The sequence below is a fragment of the Hippocampus bargibanti genome, linkage group LG01 (assembly GCF_051943395.1).
Source record: "Hippocampus bargibanti isolate YZ-2025 linkage group LG01, ASM5194339v1, whole genome shotgun sequence".
NCBI classification, from domain to species: Eukaryota; Metazoa; Chordata; class Actinopteri; order Syngnathiformes; family Syngnathidae; genus Hippocampus; species Hippocampus bargibanti.
Window position 1 is genome coordinate 12,826,968 of NC_142734.1, and position 23,376 is coordinate 12,850,343.

Consider the following 23,376-nt stretch of genomic DNA (forward strand, 5'->3'; position numbering starts at 1 on the left):
TGATTTTGAAACATGTTACAGTTCAATGACATGAAGCTTGAGTAAAGAATCTTTTTTTCCTTAAAAAGTATTACGTACGTCTGTGTAAGCTCTCAGTCGTACAGGAGTGGTCCATCGATGAAAAGGTTTCTTCAGCTGTCATCTGTACTTCTTTGAAGGTTACGGACGTTTCGCTTCTTATCCAAGATGCGATATATATATATATATATATATATCCTTACTCTCCAGACGTGGCGATTGCTCCCTGCTCTCAGGTTGGGGGGAGCAGAGGACTACTCCCTGTGGCTCTACTGATTACTTCTATTGTCCTGACTGATTACTTCTATTGTCCGGCCTGAGTATGAGGTCTACGACTCGCCTGATTGTCCCATTTGATCTGGTATCACTTCATCAGCATAACTAAGTTGCCTCAGCAGTCTATTGTACGAACGATCCAAATTGAAATTCACCCTACCATGGCGGTTTAGTGAAGGATTTTGCTGTTTTATGAAAATAGCTTATTTCACTCCGCTTTCAAACCATCTATTTTCTTTCGCTAAGATTTGCTAGCCCCTGATCCACTGGTGAAGAGACACTTTGATCCTCTCATCTGGAACTGCTTCGTGTAACAGAGGGTACAGAAAGTGCTTAAGAAAGAATGAATGACTGTGTCTTTGTGTTGTCATGTTATTTGTTATTTCGTTTTTTTTGTTGTTGTTCTTTTGACTTAAGACAGCGCCGCGAGAGTGGCTGCCTTTCCAGCAGCTCCTGTATTTTGTTTTTCTACTTTCATTCCTGCTGTGAAATGTAAATTTCTCCACTGCGAGACTAATAAAGGCAAATCCAATCCAAATCCATTCATAGAAGGATTCTTGAGAATTCTTAATCCTTTGTCCATCCATCCATTTTCCGGACCGTTTATTCCTCATTAGGGATCCCCCGCGACCCTGGAGCCAATCCCAGCTGTCTTCGGGCACGAGGCGGGGGACACCCTGAATTGGTTGCCAGCCAATCACAGGACACACAAAGACAAACAACAGTCACACTCACACCTAGGGACAATTTGGAGTCTTCAATCTGCCTGCCATGCATGTTTTTGGAATGTGGGAGGAAACCGGAGGACCCAGAGAAAACCCACACGGGCTCGGGGAGAACATGCAAACTCCACACAGGGAGGCCAGACCAGGACGCGAACCGGTGACTTCTGCACTGTGAAGCCGGTGTGCTAACTAACCACTTGACTACCGGGCCGCCTGTAATGTCATACATGGTTTAAAATTTGTCGTTACCTTTACCTCGATGGCTTCAAATAAATATGAGGGCAAAAATGATGCATGGACACCAACGTAAAAAAATGTGGGGAAAATATGCTATTATTTTGAAGGAGGAGCTTTTGCGACTGGGCATTGACTTCCACGGTGTCGTAGCATTTCCTGCGACATGGAATGCAAAGTTGTGCTACATTCTAAAATAGTCGTAAATCCGAATAGCCGAACACAACCCGAAAATGGCATGTGAACGCCCTAATAAACAGCCAAATAACCTAACGTAACAGAACATGATCAGTACTGACTGCGTGACGAGGTGCTGTTGTCTCCATGCCAGTAGTTATTCGACGTATTCAAATGAAGGAAATGTTTACTGAAAGTCACAATGTCATCGAAATCAGCCATATTTGTTGTTTACATTCTTCTCGAACGGTTTGAGGTTGGGACTGAGACAATACGATTGGGAGGAAATGTAACTTCCCAGCTTCGTCGAATGCAGCATTAACCGTGTAGTGCACAACGTTAGCATACATTAGCCACCCGGGAATAAAAATTAGGCGAATGATAGGCATAAAAGTAACTGCTTGGAAAAAAATGACATGTCGCATTTACTGACGTTAATGGTTATCTGTTTTTTTCCTCGCAGAAGTGTCTTTTTAGCTATATATATCTATCTATCTATCTATATATATATCGTAGAACGAAATCGTTATAGTAATATAAAGCCTATCGGGTAGAGCGAGCATTTTAATGAAATCGAAAATACGTAATATGTTTATTGGAGATTTGGTAAATGTTTTGCCCTTAATTCGATCCGGCAAGTTAGTGGGCTAAGGCGCCATTAGCTTTAGCAAAACCCGCAGTACCGAGGCCAGATCGAGTCAGCTGACGTTCAGTCTGGTGCCGCTGCCGTTGTAAACAAGAGAACCGCGCATGATGGATAACCTCAATGTTAAGGACCGTATTCTGGAAAACATGTCCTTGTCGGTCAAGAAGGTGAGACGCCAGTACGCACACATTGGCCCTTTTTTTAATAACGCGCCAATGTTTGGTCAGGTTGGATGCAACATGGGAAACAGCCTTGCGCCCACCCGGAATCACATGGCTAATTTTCACACTCGAGTATTTACTGTCAAGTCAAAAATTACCAATACGTAGACATTCTGTTCCAGTAAGTTAAGATGACCGCATCGAGCCACTGCGGCACACATCCAACGTTTCTCTGGTTGGCAACCTGAGCATACAAAGATGATGTTGAAATCTGTAAAAATGAATACTTTATAAGATCAAATAATTGTGGCAGCCGCTCCAAAATCTCTACGGGGTCGTTTCTCCGTTATGTCTCTCATTAAAGCCCCGATGACTGATGGAAGAAAGTAAAACGTACCACAACTGGTCTGTATTTCCCCTTGTTGAATTTGATATTGGACGTTTAAAAACGTTAGTATTAAAACGGATTTATTCAAAGTAGAAGTTGGTGATGGTGCAGTGGGAGACTAGCACGACTTTTGTGCGGATCGTGTGGGGTTTGTTCCCACTCAATGACGATGTGGATGTGGCTGTGGTCATTTGTGTATGTGCCCGGTGACTGAAGTCTACTGCCTTCTGGCTGAAGTCAACTTTTTCTTCATTTTGATTCATTTTAATCTCTATTTATTTCCAAAGCAACATACTATTAAGGTTTGCTTTATTTTATTGTATTTTTCAATGAAACAAAATGATTTTCATTTTCATAACCAGTTATACCGCGTTCTACTTTTGGAAAATCTTAGTAGGTGTGAATAGGTACTCATGGTCTGAAAAAAGGTACATCGGTACACAAGCTAAGAAATTTTAGTAACCCTTCTAATGCGGCTAAGCATGATCCTGCCACATTTTTATATGGTCATCGAGTCATGGATATTTATAATCTCCATTCCCTCCTTTGGAACCAATGTGTGTCTATGGTTACAGGTATGCCGTTAGACACGTCTGATTTATGAAGCACACCCCAGTATTCTACATTTATCACAACATCTACAGTAGAAATCATCAATATATGTTCTTTGTTCAGGCACAATTTGTAAAAATAAATAAAATATTGAGGCTAACTGAATATCCAGTTGAGTTTGTGGCATAAACTGAAACAAAATACAGATGCTATAATCTTGAATATGTTGTCAATTTAAGCACCCAATCATCTCACTTGTCACTCTTGTGAAATCCTCATATGTGGCAATCGATCTTTAGTCCCCTATTTAGAATTGCCAACATAATGTAACACATGATGAAAGTGAAGATAATTGCACTGTGTTTAGTTCTTGTTCTCATGACTTGTTTAGAAAGGAGCTGGGTTAAAGAACTTCTTTGTGTTGACGAAATTGGACAGTATATTCTTCGATGTTTTGTACAATCCATTATTCCATCACTTAGCTGGTCTTATATGACTATACTGTACATCTGAGTTCTATTATGTAAGTCTATCTTGTGCATCATGTCAAGTAATAATAATAATAATAATAAATTTCATTTATAAGCGCCTTTCAAAACTCTAAAGGACACTTTACAGTCAGAGGAAATTTGTTTCTGCGGGTGAGCAGCGGCAGCTACACGCGCCAGCGTTCACTCAACCCGGAAGTAACATAAAGTTAAAAAAAAACTAAATAACGAATAAAGTGTCCTCTTAATCTGAGTGTAAAGCTTTTAGTCAGTGTTGGATAAATTCACCACAACTGCATTCAAAGTGCTGCACATAAAGCAACAGTTAGTCCTATAACAACACATGCTGTTAACACAAATCATTGATAACATTGCAAATCGTCAGGCGACCACCACAGTTCATGTTTTTCCAAAGTATGAATGAGTCCACGAACTTTCATTCATTGAACTCGTCCAGGCACGAGATTCCCTCTGATCAATACTGAGTCTGACAGCCTTTCCACTTTATTTTGTTACTTCTGTCAAAGATGTTTTGCCTTCACTTTGGTCTTTCCTAGATTGAGGTTTTTCACATACAAATTAGTTTCATGCTTTGTCCCAATGTTTGTTCCTTCATCCTTGCCAACTGTACATCACTCATTTAAAAAGTTGCATTCAAACCCCAATTTAGACGATCTACACTAAAACATAAAACCGAGACGCCATGTATTATAAGTTATTAAGTTTTAGTTGGATTCAGTTAGCTACATTGCTGCCTAAATATCACAACAAGGAGTTTTGTCTCCCATTTGAGATCAAATTTACTTCCTTTTATGCCCAAGTTTATATTTACTCTCCCGCTGAAAAAAATAACACTTGTGTCACTGTGTTGTGTTTATACAGTTGCAGAGTTACTTTGCAGCATGTGAAGATGAGACTCCAGCCATCAGGAATCACGACCGGGTTCTGCAGCGGCTCTGTGAGCACCTTGACCACGCGCTCCTGTATGGGTAAGAAAGTTGTGAATGATCACCTTCCACCAATGTGTCACCAGGTATTTGAACTTTTTTTCTCCATTGCAGGCTGCAAGATATTTCTTCAGGCTACTGGGTTCTTGTCCTTCATTTCACAAGGAAAGAGGCTGTCCGCCAGATTGACGAGCTTCAGCACATTGCAACTAACCTGGGTCGAAGTGAGTGTGTCTTGCATCCTCACACGCACTCGTGTGTGTGCTCTTCTAGAACCCTGCCTGATGGTAACTGCTACTAGGTCGGGCATGGTTATACTTGGCGTTAAGCGAGAGCTCTTTGGAAAGCTACCTACGCCTCTTCCAAGAGAACCAAGGACTGCTGCAGAAGTACTACTTCAAGTAAGTCATTTAACCCTTTTAGGCATCTATGGGACATTTTGTGCCATACATTTTTTTAATCCAAGCCTTTTTGGCGGTGTTGAAATTGTTGCGTTTGAAAATGCCTTTTTTTTCCGAGTAGCAAATGAAACAGAAGGGAAGTGGAGAATATCATAAACAAAACACACAACAAACTCAATATCCTGAGACCATTTGTCAGATTTTCAAAATTATTGGTTTGATGTACTTCTGTTGAAGTTGCCATTGTAAATAGCCATTCTTTTTGCGAAATGTCATGTTGCTCATAAAACGTATTCGAAATCATTTTATTCTTGCATTGTTTGACGCACAGTTGATATATATGTAAAAAGAGTGTGTGTGTGTGTGTGTGAACGCGCGTGTGTGTGTTTCAACTTCAAATACTGTATCGATGAGAAGGTTTCTTCAGCCGTCATCTGTACAAATTTGAAGGTTTCGGACGTTTCGCCTCCTATCCAAGAGGCTTCGTCAGCGAACTAAAGTCTGTCTGGTCATGTCGGCCCTATTTATATATCCCTTCAAATACTGTATATTCTTCGACTTGTGCATAACTGAAAGACAAGAAAGAAGTTACAGGACGTTCAAATGTGATGGAAGCGTATTTGTTTGCTGTTGCAGGAATGCTCTGGTGTGCAGCCATGACCACCTGACGCTCTTCCTCACACTGGTTGCCGGTTTGGAGTTCATTCGTTTTGATCTGGAATTGGTTCGCATCTCTTTTACGCTTTCCCTCCCAAATGCAACCGTAACGCATCTCTGACTTTCCCGTGTGATGCTCCAGGATGTACCCTATTTGGACGTGGCCGCATATATGCCAGAATACTACAAGCCGCACAACCTGCTGGACTTTGAGGAAAGGCTGCCCAGCTCGGACAGTTTATCCCTGAACTCCTTCACCTCCCTGACCTCCACCAACCTGGAGTGGGATGACAGTGCCATCGCGCCCTCAAGTGAAGGTGAACTGAATATAATCTGCATATTCTTGAAAGTGTAATGCGGATCTTGACTTTCCCTTTTGAGATTGGTCATTAGGACTCGTGAAGAGAAAGTGAAAAACATCATGGATGGACACATCCCTTGTTCACAATGTCGAAGTCTACAGTTAGAGTTCCCACTTTTCTATTTACTCTCCCTCCATTGATTCACGTTTGTTTGCATGCCATAATTCGTATTTTTTTCTATTTGCATAAAGCTCTCCCTAATTTTTCATGTTATCCCTCCTTTTTTAGATTATGATTTTGGTGACATCTTCCCCGTGTTGCCGGCAATGCCAAGTGCAGACCGGGAAGGTGGGACATTGGTTAAACCTTTCCTCCTTGCCAATCCACACCCTACCTTTTCCACTATGTTGCTTGATGTGTGTAGTGTGTGTTGCTTTGCTATTATAACAGGCAAAATGTGTTTTTATTGTGGGGGTCCTCCATTTTACTTTCTGAAGCAGAATTCTTGTGATGGCTCCTTCATTCTCGAGTAGTATGAGTTCATTTGATCACTGGAAATGACTTGCTAATAACGTTTAGCAGAAGTGCAGCAACTCCTTTGATAAACATTGCAGGATAATAGTGTGTACACAGTAATCGTAGCCATGTCAAAACACATCTGTTGTATGGCGCAATATCTTCAGAAATGTAGTCATAAAACAAGGGCTAATCATCAGAGCGAAACAAACGCTACCTTTGATCTTTGCACAATATTTATTTGTGTTTTCATGACTGCGAAGATACAAATGACTCATCCTTTTTCAGATAGAAGCAATTATCGTGTGTGTTTGTGTGAACAAAGTTGAGATCTTAGAACAGCATGGTGCCAGCCTTTGAATAGCAACAAACCGTGAATAATTTACACCAATTTAATAGCACTGAAAATTGTCTACATTTTAAAGCAAGAAAATTCTTGAATTCAGCCAATAATTGTTTTCCATGAAAAACATGCGTGCCTTGATATTTTGAAAAATAAAGGGGTGAACAATAGAAGGTATAAATATGCAGGGGTCCACCGTGCAGAATTATATTCTGTAAGACAAAACTAGTCAACCAATATAATTTCTTTTTACCAATGCTCTGAAAGTACAGTATTGTCGACTCTTCATTGTATCTATAAAACCATCAATATTATATTGCCTCCAGTGGCCAGGAGCAGCCCAATTAATTGACGTGATCCAATAAATCATAATGTAGGTGCTGATTATTTGCATTCAATTACATGTTTTTATAAAGTATATGGTTACATAATGTTTTTTTAAATACCTTTTAAAGCACATAACAAAAATATTTTTGGGGGGTGGAGGAGAGGCCGAAAAAAACATTTTATAGCATGTAATATATCCAAAACATGCAGGCTGATATTTTTAGTCAAATACAAAACACCAATAAAAATGACACAAAGTGTCCCAAAACTGCTTCAAAATGACCTCAGAAATGGCTAGTTTCTGAAGGTCCCGCCTCCTTGTTCGTGATGTCACGCCAGGATACTCCAGACACAAAACAATGGCTTCAGAGAGTTCAGATTCGGGGGAAGATGCTTTCTTGTGACTCATCTAGTTATGAATATGATTCAAATAGTTCTGAAGAGGAAAGCATAAATGTTTGCAATCGATTAAAGAAGTCCTTCCATATCAATTCAAGCCGTCTGGACTCCAATGTAGCTCCCAGAAAATGCACAGTATGGCGCACAAGCTCCGTTGGAAATGGGCTGATTTGTCTGCTGAGAATTTGTGTCCACTTTTATAGTGTTACAGCAATTGGTAGTGTTGGTGCGACACACAACGATACACCATCTCGTTATGTATGTGTTTTTCCTTCTAATTTTGGCATCAACACGGATCAACACGATGTTTTCAGACCAAACAAAGTACCCAAAATGTATTGTGTGTCGCTTTCTCGGTCAGGGTCGTTCCTGACGTGACGTCACGTCTGGCATCGTCATCAACTCAAAAACAAGACTTACTGAATATTCAGCGCGAGTCTTAAAACATAAAATATAGCTATATGCGCTGGAATCTTTGTAAAATGCACTCAGTAGAAGTCATTTGAAGTGATTTTACAAATTATGGACACAACTTGTCCGGAGGTGTCGGTTGTCCTTTAAATGACTTTTTTAAAAAAGCATCCAAGCACCTGAAGTTCATTGCTCTCCTGATACAGTCTGTTATTTTATGCATGAAGGTCATATGGGATGCCATTCTAAACCTCCTTTTTCTTTTGTCAAGTGCAGCTGTTGCCACTGTTTTCATCTTGTTCAATCTGTCTGTCGTACACTTCTTGGTGTGTGTGTGTGTATGTGACGCTGGCCTAGAATCTGATCAGTGGTTTTAGTTAACAAATGTGCACCAATGCATTTTCTATACAGTTTATCCTCCTTACCATCAAGGTAGAGTTTATCTCAGCCTACTTTGGGGGAGAGTTAAGGTAGCCAGCCATTGATAGGGCACACTTTGATAAACAACCAATCCTAATTCTAAATGCGTAGTGGATAATTTAGTTTCTTCAATGCATGCATGTTTTTGGAAAGTGGGAAGAATCCGGGATACACTGACAAAACCCATGCTATCAATGTGAGCAATATACAAACTGAAACACAAATGTGTCAGCCACTCTTTCACCAAGCTGCTGAACTATAATTACAAATATTTTTAGTGCTATATTTTGATATCAGAGAAATGCTTTTAAACTGGTAGGCTAATTTTATTGTTTCAATAACGGCCCAAATTCCGCGAGTAATCGACTCGTACCACCACCCGAAAAGGTCTAAACAGGAGTTTAATTGCTTATAAATGGCACAGGGTATTTATAAAGAAAGAATTTTGACTAATTGAAGCACCTTAACTCAATCCGGCAAATGACGAATATGTGGGTACTCAGTTTAGTCTTTAAGAAATGCTCAGATTGGGCCAGCGACACTTCTTCCTATCTACTACAACTTGATGGCTTTCTATACTGTGTTGTCTTTAATGTTTTGGACACTGCTGATGAACATCAACAATTCCTATCATCGTAACTCATATGTTGTGTGCAGTTTGGATGTGGAAATGTACAATTGTTTCTGTGAAAATGCGTTTATTGATGAACGATGATAATACCGGTCAACAGGAAATTTGAATCTGAATCAGTACCTGTGTCCATTTTCTACACTGGTTTAAAAATATCTACTTTTTTGTAGCACATGAAATGTTTCTTTTTTTTGTAATTATTATTTTTTGGTTGAAACTTTAAAGTCTTGTGCAATGTGGAATTTGCAGTGTCTACCACAAAATCATATAGAAAAGTTTGCAAGCAATTCCCCCCCCCCCCCAAAAAAAAAAGTAAAAATATGTTTATTTTGTGTCATTGGTAGTTCAAAGAGGGGTACAATATTGATGTAATATAATGACTCCATTTATGATAAAACACTAAGCATTTTCAAAATGTTGTGTATTTCTACAACTCCAAAAGCAAACATGCAGTACGCTTCTTACACTAATTCAGTTATCTTGGTGTCACTTTCCACGAAAGAAGGTGACCTGACCGACCAGGCCAGCTGTCCGAGGTCCAGTGGTTCTGATCCTCTGACCGTCATCAGTGACTTGGTGGTCTCACCTGCCACCAATGGCAAGACAAAGGTGGGCGCTCAGCTATCGCTACCTAGTCCAACTTCCAGACACAACCCTTTCAATCATGACTTGGACATCAACACCTCAGCTGACGTCACACCGGTTCATGTGGCCGGCAGTCACATCGCCTGCGCGACAGACAACACAGAAGGCACCAACAACGAGCTGGAAGTCATTCGGTAAAGTAGATTGCTGAATTTCTTACTTTTGTCTACATTAGCAACTCTCAAAACCTTTATAGCAAGTCCCACCTCAAAAAAAATGTTGGCCTCATTAAGTGCCAACATTCAAATATTCCAACGTCATAGGCCCAAGTGTTTACCTGTACATGGTAGAGGTTTCATTTTTAAAAATTATATTTCATACAGTATGTTTTAATCTTAACTCATTCACTGCCAGACGTGCAAAAATGTGTCCACTCCAGTGCCACGGTTTTTGTCATTTTCACTCAAAATCTCACAGAATATTGAGTTTTAGGACTACATAAACATTCCACGCAAGTTGAGAATCCTTAGAATCTTCTTTCATCAGAAAAAATAGTTAATTCCTAAGTTATATGGGTCTGGAGTAATATGAGGTGCAAGTGGAGGCGGCTATACAGAAGCCCCCCCCCCCCCCCCCCCCCAAAAAAAGGGAAAAACCAGAACAAATTCGGAAATGGTGCTCCACGTCATATCAGTGAATGAGTTAACAGTGTTTTAAATGCAGGAAAATGAAACCTAGTTATTTACTGTCATGGACATGACTATAACTCAGCTGCAATCCAATGATTAATGTTGCTCACATGTGCATTTTTAGAGATTCTTGAAATTCTAGGTTATATGTAACTGTAATGACAAAAACGTGACAGTAGATGGTAGTTTTTTTGCTATGCTTTGGATTTGAGGTCAGAAAAGCATATCTGTCTAAAATCTTAATCTCAGTCACAGTTCTGCTTCACATTTCTTTTCACAAAAGGAGGATGTCATCCAATTTTGGGCTAAAAGGTATTTTGGTAAAAGTAAATGTTGTTCTCCTGCAATTTCCTATAGCAGAGGGAAAACAATAGTAAAACGTGATATGAAGAGTTTATTCCTTTTCACATTCAGGATGGCAAGACGAAGGAAATCAAGCAAAAAACGGCGCGGGAAGAGCTCCACGGATTCCATCAGCAGCGTCCAGAACTCCTTATCATCTGAGCACATCGAAATCGACAGCGCCTTTCCAAACCCAGAGGATTCTGATTCTTTGCACTGCACCGTAATTCACCTTGACAGGGCGGTAACACCGGTGGCAGAGAAAAACAATGAGGATGGCGAGGAGGTCCTCCTAAGGCTTCCTAAAATGACCGACACCTCCATGGATAGTGTTGGCGAACCCCTCCGGGATGTCATAGAAAGACTTAACGAGGATGTCCAAGACCCACCCAAGTACGAGGGGGTTACCGAGCCTCCTGTGCAGCAGCCCTTTCGTGAGGACTGTGGGGGTGAGCCTCCTGACTCTGACTCGTGTCCAGACCACCTGCAAACCGCCCAAAACATATTCTGCCTTACCCCCAACGATCCAGACTCTGCTTCCCCAGGTGGTCGGGGCCATGACCCTCCAGAGCCTTGCCAGTCAAAGATATTTTCAGGTGGCCATGAAGATCAAAGAGAGGCAGAAGTGCCAGCAGGAAGGGAGCCTAACATGACAAACGAGGAATTTGAGGCAGACAGGTGTAAAATGACTCCTGTGCAAGAGGAGAAGCTTAGTTCCTCTGAAAGTTCTCACCCTGCTGAATTTAAGTAAGACCACAATCTGTTTTTGGTGCTTCTGACAACATGCGTTTCATACCTTTTTGTCTTTCAGGGTCGACAACAACCACTTACTACTCCTCATGATCCATGTATTCAGAGAGAATGAGGAGCAACTCTTCAGGGTGATGACTATATTATATTTTATACAGCCTTGAGCTCCAAATTTTCCTTCTGGAAAACACTCATATCTTAAATCATCTTTACCCACTGAAATAAATGCCAGAATGGCTATACTAGCTTGATAGCTCATGGCTGCCACCAACCGATACTGTCTTTCCACTGCAAGGAAACCAAAATATAATACTGTTATTTGATGTTGGATGAATGTTGCGAAGTGTGCTGCCACCATCTAGCGCTGCGAGTCAGATGTGCGACTGATTCTCTCAATTTCATTTTATCTCAAGACAAAAAAAATAAATAGCTCTTGTGACACCTTGTATCTTGAAAATTTTTGAGTTAAAGGCACCTAAAGGCAACAGCATGTACTGATAGTACCTCTATATTGGCATAGTAATGTATAGTAATGTATTTAAATAATTTTCTCTTGAAATGTTTTTTGAGCTATACGTTCATATGCAGCTGTTGATGTTTACAAAACTGCAATATGTGAATGATGCAGTCCAGTGTAACATTATTCCATTCATCTCACTTGTTAGATGGTGAGAATGAGTACTGGCCATATGGAGGGGGACCTGCAGCCTCTTTTCCTGCTGCTAACTGACTGTTATATCTACTTGTTGAGAAAAGGTCAGTGAGTCGATAAGAATGTGCTGCAAGAATAATACCCACATTTTGTGTGGAAAAAAAAGTATGTATGACCCTTGAGGTGTTGTGCGTACTACCTTTTTCTGCTCCACCTTTAAAGGACGGTACACCATTTCATGATTCTGCGCAGGTGCAGCAGAGAAGCCTTACACGGTGGAAGATGCTGTTTCTTATAATGAGCTGGACTATCTTTCAGTAAGATCTTTTCCTTGCCTGATCTTTCTGTCTAGCGGTCCAGGTTTATCTTTTCCTTTGTTTATAGTGCAGAGAAGAGATAAATAAATTCAAAACCCCTTTTCTGCCTTTCGTGGGAACTATATAACCTACATAACTCAACCGAAATATAAACTACTGTCTACTGCAGCTATTTATCTGCATTGCTATATCTACCAATCGAGAAATCTGTCTGTCTTCATAACATCTCTTTTGTAGTGTTCTGTCTGTGTTTACCAGCTGCCATATTTTTAGGTGGGCCTTGATCAACAGACAGTGAGCATAGTTTGCACTAATAGAAGAAGGAAGTTTCTGTTGGACACAGCTGATGCTTCCTTGACCACGTGAGTGTGTGTCGATCTGTCTGTGTCTCTTAACGATGCCAACTGCCTGCAGTAATCTCAACACCTTTTGCCCCCAGATGGTTCTTGTCCGTTCTTAAGACAGCCATGGTGAATGGTTGCCGTGAGTCCCCATATCCTTCCATCCTTACTGATGCCACAATGGAAAAACTCGCTCTCACCAAATTTATCTCCCAGGAATCTCACTGTGAGGTAAAGATGTGCTAAAATGGCTGCTTGTTGTTTCCCATACTTGGAGTTTCACAGCACACCACCAAAGAAAGGTGTTCACGAAAGTGCAGCATATGCTCAAAAATTTATCAGATTTCAAAGGAACTACTGGGCCAGCAATTATTGTAAAGGAAATTCACAAAGAAATCCAAATATGCACCTATTTGGAAGATTATTTCACAATTTTACAATCAAAATTGTTCCATCCATCCATTTTCCGTACCGCTTATTCCTCATTGGGGTCGCTGGAGCCTATCTCAGCTGTCTTCGGTCGGGCACAAGGCGGGCGACAACCTGAATTGGTTGCCAGCCAATCGCAGGGCACACAAAGACGTACAACAGTCACTCTCACACTCACATCTAGTGATTTGGAATGGTCAATCTGCCTGCCATGCATGTTTTTGGAGTGTGGGAGGAAACCGGAGGACCCGGAGAAAACCCACGCGGGTCCGGGGAGAACATGCAAACTCCACACAGGGAGGTCGGACCGGGACGCGAACCGGTGACCTCTGCACTGTGCTAACCACTCGACTACCGGGCCGCCCCTATCATCAATCAATTAAAATTGTTCATTGAATGTAATCAGAATCAGAAATCAGAATCAGAAAACCTTTATTTGTCCCACAATGGGGAAATTTGCAGTCCACAGCAGCAATTTGAAAGGGGATGGGGTGGGGGGTAAAAGGATAGAAAACAAGATATTCTAAGCATAACAAAATAAAAATGTCAACTGTATACTGTGCAAATGTAAATGTGCAAAACCGTTTCATAAAAAAACTGTACATAGTGCAAGTATCAAGAAAGGCATATTGATATATTGCATCAACCCATATTTAGAATTACAATTGTACAATTTTCAATTACAATTTATGTCCAGTTTTTGTTTGTTTTTTTTTTTTCACATGTGATCATTGAGAATTGCAAAGCCTGACAGCAGTCGGTAGGAACGAGCGGCGGTACCTCTCATGTTATCTAAGATATACCAACGTTTCAGTGATGTAAATTTTTTGTTTCGCAGAAATAGAAATAATTTGTCTGCAGTATTCAGTGAATACTCAATAAATATTCAACTTTCATATATATCTGTATATCTGAGGAAGTGCTTCTGCGTATCTCCAGGTTTCTGAAGTGTCAATACATTTGTATTCACTGGTCCACTGGGAGGATCCTATGGATGCGACCTTGCCCAACTTGAAATTACCTTCCAGCGTTAAGGAAGGGATGATGCAGTACCGGGCTGGCTCCACATACCTGGGGAAAGAACTGTGGAAAAGCTGCTACCTCGTCCTCAGGTTCATATCGAAATCTTGCGTATTCCCCTAGCGTTATGTTGGTTAATACAAGTGTACGCACAATATGCGCACAGCCCGCACAGTCTGCCGAGCAGTTAATGGTAGATCAAAACTACTGACTTCTTTTTGAACAAATATATGTGGCATTGTCAATAGTCTAATTACTTTGTTTTCTTCTAGTAATGGAATTCTGTACCTCTATGCAGAAAGGACTGATGTGACACCTGTGCTCTCTGTCACTATGGGGTAACATTAACGTTTTTTTAATCCATGGCAAAGGTGAAAAGATGGATTGATGCTCACTATCTCCTTGTTATGTCAGGGGGGAGTGCTGCGGAGGGTGTCGTCGGTCAAACAGCACGGAGCGTCCCCATGCCTTTCAAGTCATCCTGACAGAGCGCCCCGCACTGGAGCTCAGTGCCAACAATGAACAGGACATGGCTGACTGGATGCAGCTTCTCTGCCAGTCTGTCTCCAAAGGAGTAAGGACAAACATTTTTTGACTCAATAAAATGTTTTGTATCTACGCATGATCACTTACCATTATTTATTACTATCGTGGCTTGGAATTGAAGCAGATTTATGTGGGACAGAAGATGTGAGACGATCTCTTTTTTGTCAATGGATGCTACAGCTTCGTATTTGCTTTCAAAACTTAGCTTGTAGCAGACGTGCACATTCCACCATGACGTCTCTGATCCACTGGTGAAAAGGAGGCTTTCATCCTCTTCTCTTTCATCTAGAACTGCTTCATGTAATAAAGTGTTTATCTTGTACTCAAACATCACAGCGTACAGATAGAGTACGATTGCACAACTGTCCATGTTTTGATGTTCCTGTTTTGTTTATAATTTTGCTTTGTGTTGACTATTAAGTGAAGCGCTTTGTTACAGCTGCAGCTCTTGTGAAAGCACTATATAAATTAGGATGTATTGTATTGTTTGCCACTCATGACCACCATTGTCACTCCCCCAGAAATTGTTGTAAAAATGGACAGGGAATAGAATTACTGTGTTCCTGTCCAGTGTAGCCACAGCTTTGGGAGTATCTTAAAACTGTTTCACAGAACCGACACAAAAAACACAAATAGGTGTTTTTGTAAATAGACAATCACAACTAGGTGGGGTTCGCCAATATTGAGTACCAGCATGATTTATCTACTAGTTGTTCTCCTCCAGGTTATCCCCCAAGGTGCAGCCCCCACCCCGTGTATCCCGTGTTGTCTGGTTGTGACGAACAGCAAGATGCTGACTTGTCATCAGGACTGCCAAACAAGCTTCTTCCGCTTGCTGGGGAGCGCCAACATCTGTGATGTCGAGGCCGTCCGCCTGGAGGCCAACGTGGAATATTGTGTCATTGTGAGTGAAATTGAACGTGACTGACTATGAGTAAATCAAATGCCTTAAATATGTCCTCCCGCAGGTGTTTTCATCACCACTTTTTTCTGCTTTTTTTACGAACAGGAATTTGCTACAGATCGAGACAGCTTCCTACCGCCGTGGGTCTTGTATTTCAGCGGGTGTGAGGAGAGAGACAGACTGCTGAAGGTTTTGGACAGCACGTGGAGAAGCATCTTCCAGGTAAGTTTGGGGCAGCTGTTATCTGTCTTTGATATTTTTTATACATGCATGGTTAGTATGTCTGCTTCACATTTCTGAGGCATGCAGTTCAAGGATTGAACCCTAATTGCTGATAGGGATTCTTCATGTTTTTCGTTGTGCTTGGCAATTCATCTAAAAAGAGGTTTCAAGCTGTTGAATGTCTTTAACGGTCGAGGTTTACTGTAAAAAAAACACAGTTTGTATTAAAAACCACATAGCTTCGGAAAGGTCATGCAAAAAAAATGTAAACCGCGAACATGTTAACATTCGCATTGGTAGTTTTTGAAGCAGTGGATGTTTGAACAGAATGGTGGCTCAACACACATAGATGCACAAGTACAGAGCTACAAAAAAATCACTTCACACTTATAATGGCGCCGTGAAAGTGGCTGCCTTTACAGTAGCTCTGTATTTTGTTTTTCTACTTCTTCCTTTACTTTCCTCTTCCTATCATAACTGCTGCTGTGAAGACTAATAAAGGCTAATCCAATCCAAATCTGTCCAAGAGATATACAGTGATACCTCGGTTTACGAACGCCTTGGCTAACAAACTTTTCGGCTTACGAACGTTAAATTCACGAGAATTTAATCTTGGCATACGAACTATTTTTCGGGATACACACAGAGCGCCATAATGAGTTATGTGTCGTTCGCGCACAAGCCCGTTCTCCTAACACGGAAATGGCAGCCGACTTGTTTTGTCCTCTATTCCCCACGCCCAGTCTTCGGTTAAAGCCACACGTGATTGGTCAAGAACGCAGCAGTGAGGGCGGGGGGGTTACAGAAACACAAAGCTGCAAATAATAAATAGATAGGCAGACGACAGAGAGAGAGTGAGAAAATGGATAGAAAACACAGTGAAATTTGGACTCGTTTCAACTTTATTGATAGTTCAAAGGCAGAGTGTAGACTGCAGTTAAAATATCCCATCAATCATGCTCCACAAATAACCCGCACAAGCCATCTGTACACTTGATGCAAAAAGCTATCAAACAGAACACAATTCATGAGGAACTAGGTAAAATTATCGCAGAGAAAGCACGGCAACTTCACTCGGATATCATCAAGAGGCAACCTGGAAGTGCGTCATCCATTGATGATTTCAAGGCTAGCCACGGACGGTTCGAGAACTTTAAGCGTCGTATAGGGATTCATAGTGTCAATCGTCATGGTGAGGCAGCCAGTTCTGTCGATAAAGCTGCCAAAGCTTACAAGGAATCATTCCTCAAGATGGTGGAAGAAGGCTACGTTCCTCATCCAGTGTTTAATGCTAATGAAACCGGCGACTCCATTCCATCAAGCCATCAATGACCATCACAAAGGTAAATAAAACAACTTTATTATACAGTGCAGTTTCTTTTTTTAATTACAATACCATATCACATTTATTATAGATAAAATAAGGTATATTTTGTGTAGTTTTAAGGCTTAGAAAATTAGAAAGTAGAAAATTATGTTTTATGGGGACCTGGGAACGGATTATTCTCATTTTAATAGTTTCCTATGGGAAATTAATGTTTCGGATACACACTTTTCGCCTTGCACACTGGGAACCAATTAAGTTCGTAAGCGAAGGTATCACCGTAATGTAAAAAAACAAAACAATGGCCAACGGAGAGAGACAGAAAAGAGAAGGTTGTCAGGTCACCAAAGATGGCCCCGGATTTTCTATTTGGTGAGAAATACAAAATGCGGATTGCACCTTCCTATAAGGGAGGACTACGTTACGGGATTGAAAAAAACCCTCTTTAACAGACAAATGAATAGCAGACATAAACAATCGTGACTCAAATAACTGCGCATATGAGAGGTGCAGATTACACAATACTTGACGGGATATCCTCCAAAAAATGACTCCTTGTTTGCTCTTTTGTTTCTACAGGTACATGACTGTATTATGACTTGTTAGGATGTCCAGTCTGAGATTCTCTGGTGCACTTTTGTCCTTTTACTAGCGTGTCTTGATTGTCCACAGGTGGCACTCCCTCACCTTGAGGTTTGCGAACCGTCAGTGCAGAAGCACTGCGGTGAAGGCCTGGCCTTAATGAAGAGCGCCTGGCAGCGGGCAGACAGTTTGGCACGGGGCCGAGCACATCGCGAGCCTTGGTGCTGACACACACAGACAGACACACGCACACCTGAATGCACACTACTGGCAGTGATAGGTCAGTATACTCATACGGACAATGGTCTGTTACCGGTTCATCCTGCACAGGTAGATAGAATCATTCTCCATGACCTACAGTCACTGATTTACTGTTACATGATTCCTTGCTGGTACATCAATTCTGATGTCAGCCCTAAAAAAAAGTGAAATTTCACATTTCTCCTGAAATGTACGCATAACCTTTCCTAATGAGCTTAAATGACCTTCTCTCAGCTTTCCAATTTAAAGGTGCATGTCTTTAGTATTTTCCTACATTTTGCGTGCTATTCTCTAACAAGGAGCGTCTTCTTTTTCTTTTGGCTTTTCCCTTCAAGGGGTCGCCACAGCAAATCAGTGTCCTCCATCTTTAGAGGTTTGATCCGCATGTTTGTTTTGGCCAAGCTTTACGTCGGATGCCCTTCCTGACACAACTCTGTATTTATCCGGGCTTGGGACCGGCACAAGAAGACTTATGTCCCTTTGTGGCTTCAGAACAAGCACCTCATTCAGTAAAAGGCTCCCAAACACAAAATGGTCATCGGCACAGCAAAGTTCAAAAAAGCAAAAACTATACTCACTATACTACGATACTATACTATATATTCTCTAACAAGGAGCTGAACAGGACAAATTCAAAAATGCCGTTTGATCCATGATTCATTCAGAAATGATATCAGTTCTGCAGCTAATCATTGTTTTATTTATCGATTAATCTGTCAATTATTTGATCCACAGATTGGATTTAAAAAGCGCTTCTTTCCACAGATCAAATCCAGACTCTGCCTTCGTGTGTGGAGTTTCATTATTCTAGTATGTTTTCTGTGGGTACTCCGGTTTTCTCTCACCTTTTCAAAACATGCATGACAGGTTGATCAAAATTATCCAGTTTTGATTGTTGATGCAAATGATTATTTGTAATTGTGCCCCACGATTGGCTGGCAACCCGTTCAGCGTATCCCTGGCCTACTGCCTCAAGACAGTTGGGTCAGGCTGCAGCACACCCGCAACACTTATGAGGTTAAGAGTCTTATAAAATGGATGGATGGATGATTTCTGAAGTAAAAGTCAGTGTTTGAAAATGTATTATTTAGAAAAAAAACTAAAAAGATAATCAGTCTAATATTTACTGTTGAGATGCTGATATTTCGTTTGAGGAAAAATAGCACTCAACCATTGAATTGGATGTGAATATTCAAAGGTTAATAAAAGGTCAAACTCAGTTCATCTGTTAAGGTTATAGGTCATTTTAGATTAATCCAGACGGCTCACTGATAGCTAACTTTTGGTGTGTAGTGAGTGTATGTATTGGCTTATCTCATTACTTGTCTGTAATACCACGCTTCTATCCAAAACGTTAGAGATTAACTACAAGCACACTCACACACACACACACACACTCACCATAACAATGATTGTTGCTCACACCTTTTGGAAATTCCCTCAACTCAAGAAATGAAGATGACAGGAGTTGGCCTTTTGAAATGTGTTTCCCATTTTTAATGACTCCATACATCACCATTTCACTTTTTGAAGTCAACTTCTGATATGAATTTTTCGACGATATTCGGATTTATCTGAGTTGAGGTGAGGGATGACATAGAAATGATGACATAGCCTGATAGTGCACTTGACATGAACAGATGGCTTCCATGCAAACTTGCACATTGTTTTGGTCAGTGTTGGTATGCTGATTTTGTGATTATGAGGCAGACCTTGGTGCAATAGCACAAATCAATCATGGTATGATTCACTTTTTTGTTGTTTTTTAAACCACAAACAAAAAAACAAATGTGCTTTCATCTTGTAACTTTTCTGCAAATATAAACCAAATGCCTGGTTACTGTGATATAAAAAAAAACAAGACCAAGGTAAAACTTGGTCTTAGAATGAATGTGACCTACAACCTTCACAACTCACATTTAAAAAGTATTGAATCTTTCAAGAAAGGAAATAAAAACACACCCTCTTTGAACAACCTTGGTTTAGTATGAACCCATCAAATCCAAACTCATGCGATGTCTAAATTCAGCACACACGTGCCAACCTAACCAGTGCCGTCAATCAACCTCGGATATACTTCAAATGTTCGACTCGACTTTTTTCCCCCTTCCAAGCAAAACCATGATGGTTTCGTGCCACCACATTATCTCAGTTATTTGTTTTTAGTGCACGTCTTAAAAGATTTGATTTAGTTGTACAATCTATGTCACATTATTTGTGGAAAATGTTTGTCGACTTTTCATATCTACTGTAAATATTTCACTTCCATGTGCCATTGTGTTGAGTGCTTTAATATTTTCCAAGTGCCACTTGATTGCCTCTGCTGCCCTTTTACAAACAAATCTAAACTCAGGTGAAAAAGGTACTGTGCATTCAAAATTCACCGCTTTCCTCACTTTTTTTCTGCATTTTATGGCAATTGTTTTACTTCCCATGTTTTTCATTGGAGTTCAGAACAGTTCTTCTGTGTCTGCAAAAGGAGCAAATATTTGTAACCAAATTTGACCTTGCATGTCATTTTAGGCAGTGTATTGCATTCGGGTACCCAAGCGCACTTTACTTTCCATCATATACACACCAAGAGGCTACAGCATTATGAACGATGTTACTCTGCAGTGGTGTGCAAATACTGAGAGCTGTTGCTTGTTTTGATAACACTGCAGAGCCAAAGGTATGGCTAAGCTAAGCTTTGGTATAACGTGTCACAATAATGAGCATATTGTTACAATCATACTTCTAACAATGTTAATCAAACTTAAACGTTAACTGTTGGAAAGTTTTGGCTGGTCAGTGTTTAAAGAAATCTTATATGCGGGATTTCCCTTTTTTTAGAAGGGGGGAGAAAAAAGTAGCAGACAGTAAAGTTCATATGTGGCAAGTGTGAAGAATGTATGTCAACATTAAGTGAAACATTGCTGGCCAATGATGGATGACATCATCTTTTTTGTTTTCATAAAACTGTCATGCAAGTAAAATATGTAAGTTACACCATTTTATTGGGATGTATATGTAGCACAAATTACAAAGAACATGCACGCGCCAGTGTTTTTTTTTTTTAATACTGCCAACTGTGCTTATGATTGGAAAATAATAACCTGGTGGCAGAACAGAATAAAGTCAAAACTGAACACTGTGTATATTATTTGCCTTACGAATGTCATTTTCCGTAAATATGACTGTTTTACTGTTTTTTTTTTCATGACAATGTTGCATTACGGAGCAGTGCCTGTGGAATGGAACCACATCAGAATAGAAACAAATGATGAGAGTGTTGTGTGAAGAAGTGCCATTACTTTCCAGTTTAAGGGTATACATGGCCTCTTGCCCCTTGTGAGCAAAACTTTGACCCATGTGAGGAAAAACAATACGGAGAAATCCTACTTTGCGGGTTTATGTTTGGCGGGTGATATTGGACCCCGTTGATCGCGAAAAACGAAGGATTACTGGACATAGTTTAACACTAAACTTCAATTTGAATTCTGAGACGACTGTTCTCTATTGTGGACGTACTTTTTGTGACATTTGTTTTCATTTTTTATGTTATCTTAATTTTGACCACCAGAGGGAGGTGTCATCTACGTTTACCATTGCTGCGAAGGGGTTCAACGACGCTACTGTTGCATCATATCACAAGTATCAACAGTCACAGCCAAGTTGGGGGGATTGAAATAATGTCACTCAACTATGCATTTTACCATGTTTTCTGCTATGTTTTAACATGCTTATGATTTCATGATAATTTAGAAGAGTACATAGAATTTTTGAATCAGTTCATACAGGCAATGAAAAAAATGCTTGTTAGAAAAAAATGTGTGATACGTGCTCACACTACTGGAAATAAAGACGAAGGGGCCATATAATATCCTTCAAACCGACAGAAGATGATTACAGTAATTGCAAGGTGTGTTTCAAATTAAGGGAGCATATTTCAATCAGAAAAGCTGTGAATGTACACCGCTGTATATCATCTTGTTGGCTGAGGATGCTCCAAGACATTTAATGAGTGTTCCTGATGTTACACAGAAATACATTTTCTTAGGATTTGAAACACCAAGCATTTGCACCTGTTTAAACTTGCTTTCATGGTCTAGTTTAATCTGCTATTTTATTATTTATTGTTTTTGTCATGATGCCAAAAGAAATGTTAAATAATTTTGTGTTTTCTGGATTTTGGATGGGAGAAAGGTGCACATTTCTCCCCATCCAAAACAGTGGAGCTGGGCGACCACTAATTGACTCTGAGAAGGTGATTGCAACCACCTGGGAATGGCCAATTGCCGCTGGGACCACCTGAGCGTCTGGCCAATCAGGTCCTTGGGTGTTCAGAAGGGTGCTTGTAAATTAAATTTATTATTATATTATTATTTGAATTAACATGATGTTGCGTTAATTCATTAAGCCATCAGTGCATAAGTACAGTTGCAAGGAAATAGGAACTGAGCCAAAATATGGATAGTACAAGTGTAGTTATCATTACACTTCTTAAAAATGAATGACAAACAACGTATTTTACGCTGAAGTTTCTTGGAAAATAAAAGATAGTTTTGATGATTTGAATGGTGATTGGCTTTCTTTAAGTATACCTCAGCTCACAAACTTAACTGGTTCCCAGAAAATGTGTAAGGCGAAAAATTCATCTGCCGAACATTTATTTCCCATAAGAAACCATTAAAAATGAGAATAATCCCTTGCCAGGTCCCCATAAAACATAATTTTCTACTAAATAAGCCTTAAAGCTCCACAAAATATAACTTATTTTATGTATAATAAATGTGCTATTGTATTGTATTTAAAGAAATAAACTATATAATAAAGTTGTTTTATTTACCTTTGTGATGGTCGTTGATGTAGTTGCCTCTTGATGATATCCAAGTGAAGTTGCCGTGCTTTCTCGGCGATAATACCCTCACTCACACTGTCCCCTGCTAGCTGCTTTTCGTTAATCCAAATCAACAGAAGTTTTTCAACATCTTCTATTGCCCTAGACCGATGCTTAGACAACACAGAAACACCCTTAGCCACACGTAGCAATGGTCGACTTAGCGTACTGGTACTGGGACGCTAAGTCGCACAAACGCACACCTCATTCATGCTCCTTCTTCTGCTCGACCGTAATTTTCTTTTGTGTCCTTTTCGGCTTAACACTAGTCTGTGGTGGGGTCTTTTTCGGTCCCATAATAGCAAAAGTATTCCACTCGATAACAAACCACGTGCCCTGCGATTGGCTGGCAACCAATTCAGGGTGTCCCCCGCCTCGTGCCCGAAGACAGCTGAGATAGGCTCCGGCATCCCCCGCGACCCTAATGAGGAATAAGTGGTACGGAAAATGAGATGAGATGAGAACAAACCACGTCCGCACTCAAAGAAAGGGGGTGACAAAAACTTGTCCGCCA

At 40.4% G+C, this 23,376-nt stretch overlaps 1 protein-coding gene across 5 annotated transcripts; it reads left to right on the plus strand.

Moving 5' to 3' along the window:
• The first annotated feature begins 130 nt into the window (after positions 1-130).
• plekhm2 (pleckstrin homology and RUN domain containing M2) lies at positions 131-20,510 on the plus strand. 5 transcript variants are annotated; one of them, XM_088997126.1, is made up of 21 exons: positions 131-2,243; positions 4,548-4,654; positions 4,727-4,836; positions 4,914-5,013; positions 5,650-5,737; positions 5,813-5,987; positions 6,261-6,320; positions 9,522-9,798; positions 10,708-11,084; positions 11,166-11,382; positions 11,447-11,516; positions 12,051-12,141; positions 12,290-12,354; positions 12,628-12,716; positions 12,794-12,926; positions 14,064-14,236; positions 14,417-14,482; positions 14,559-14,718; positions 15,415-15,594; positions 15,700-15,816; positions 17,813-20,510. In XM_088997126.1, exons 1-21 carry the CDS (start codon positions 2,181-2,183, stop codon positions 17,948-17,950), a joined length of 2,856 nt encoding a protein of 951 aa, XP_088853252.1. In that variant the 5' UTR covers positions 131-2,180; the 3' UTR covers positions 17,951-20,510. The 5 variants fall into 5 exon arrangements, with proteins under 5 accessions (XP_088853252.1, XP_088853216.1, XP_088853227.1 ...); XM_088997090.1 differs by having other exon boundaries at positions 10,708-11,382; XM_088997101.1 differs by having other exon boundaries at positions 9,525-9,798; positions 10,708-11,382.
• Positions 20,511-23,376: the final 2,866 nt, after the last annotated feature.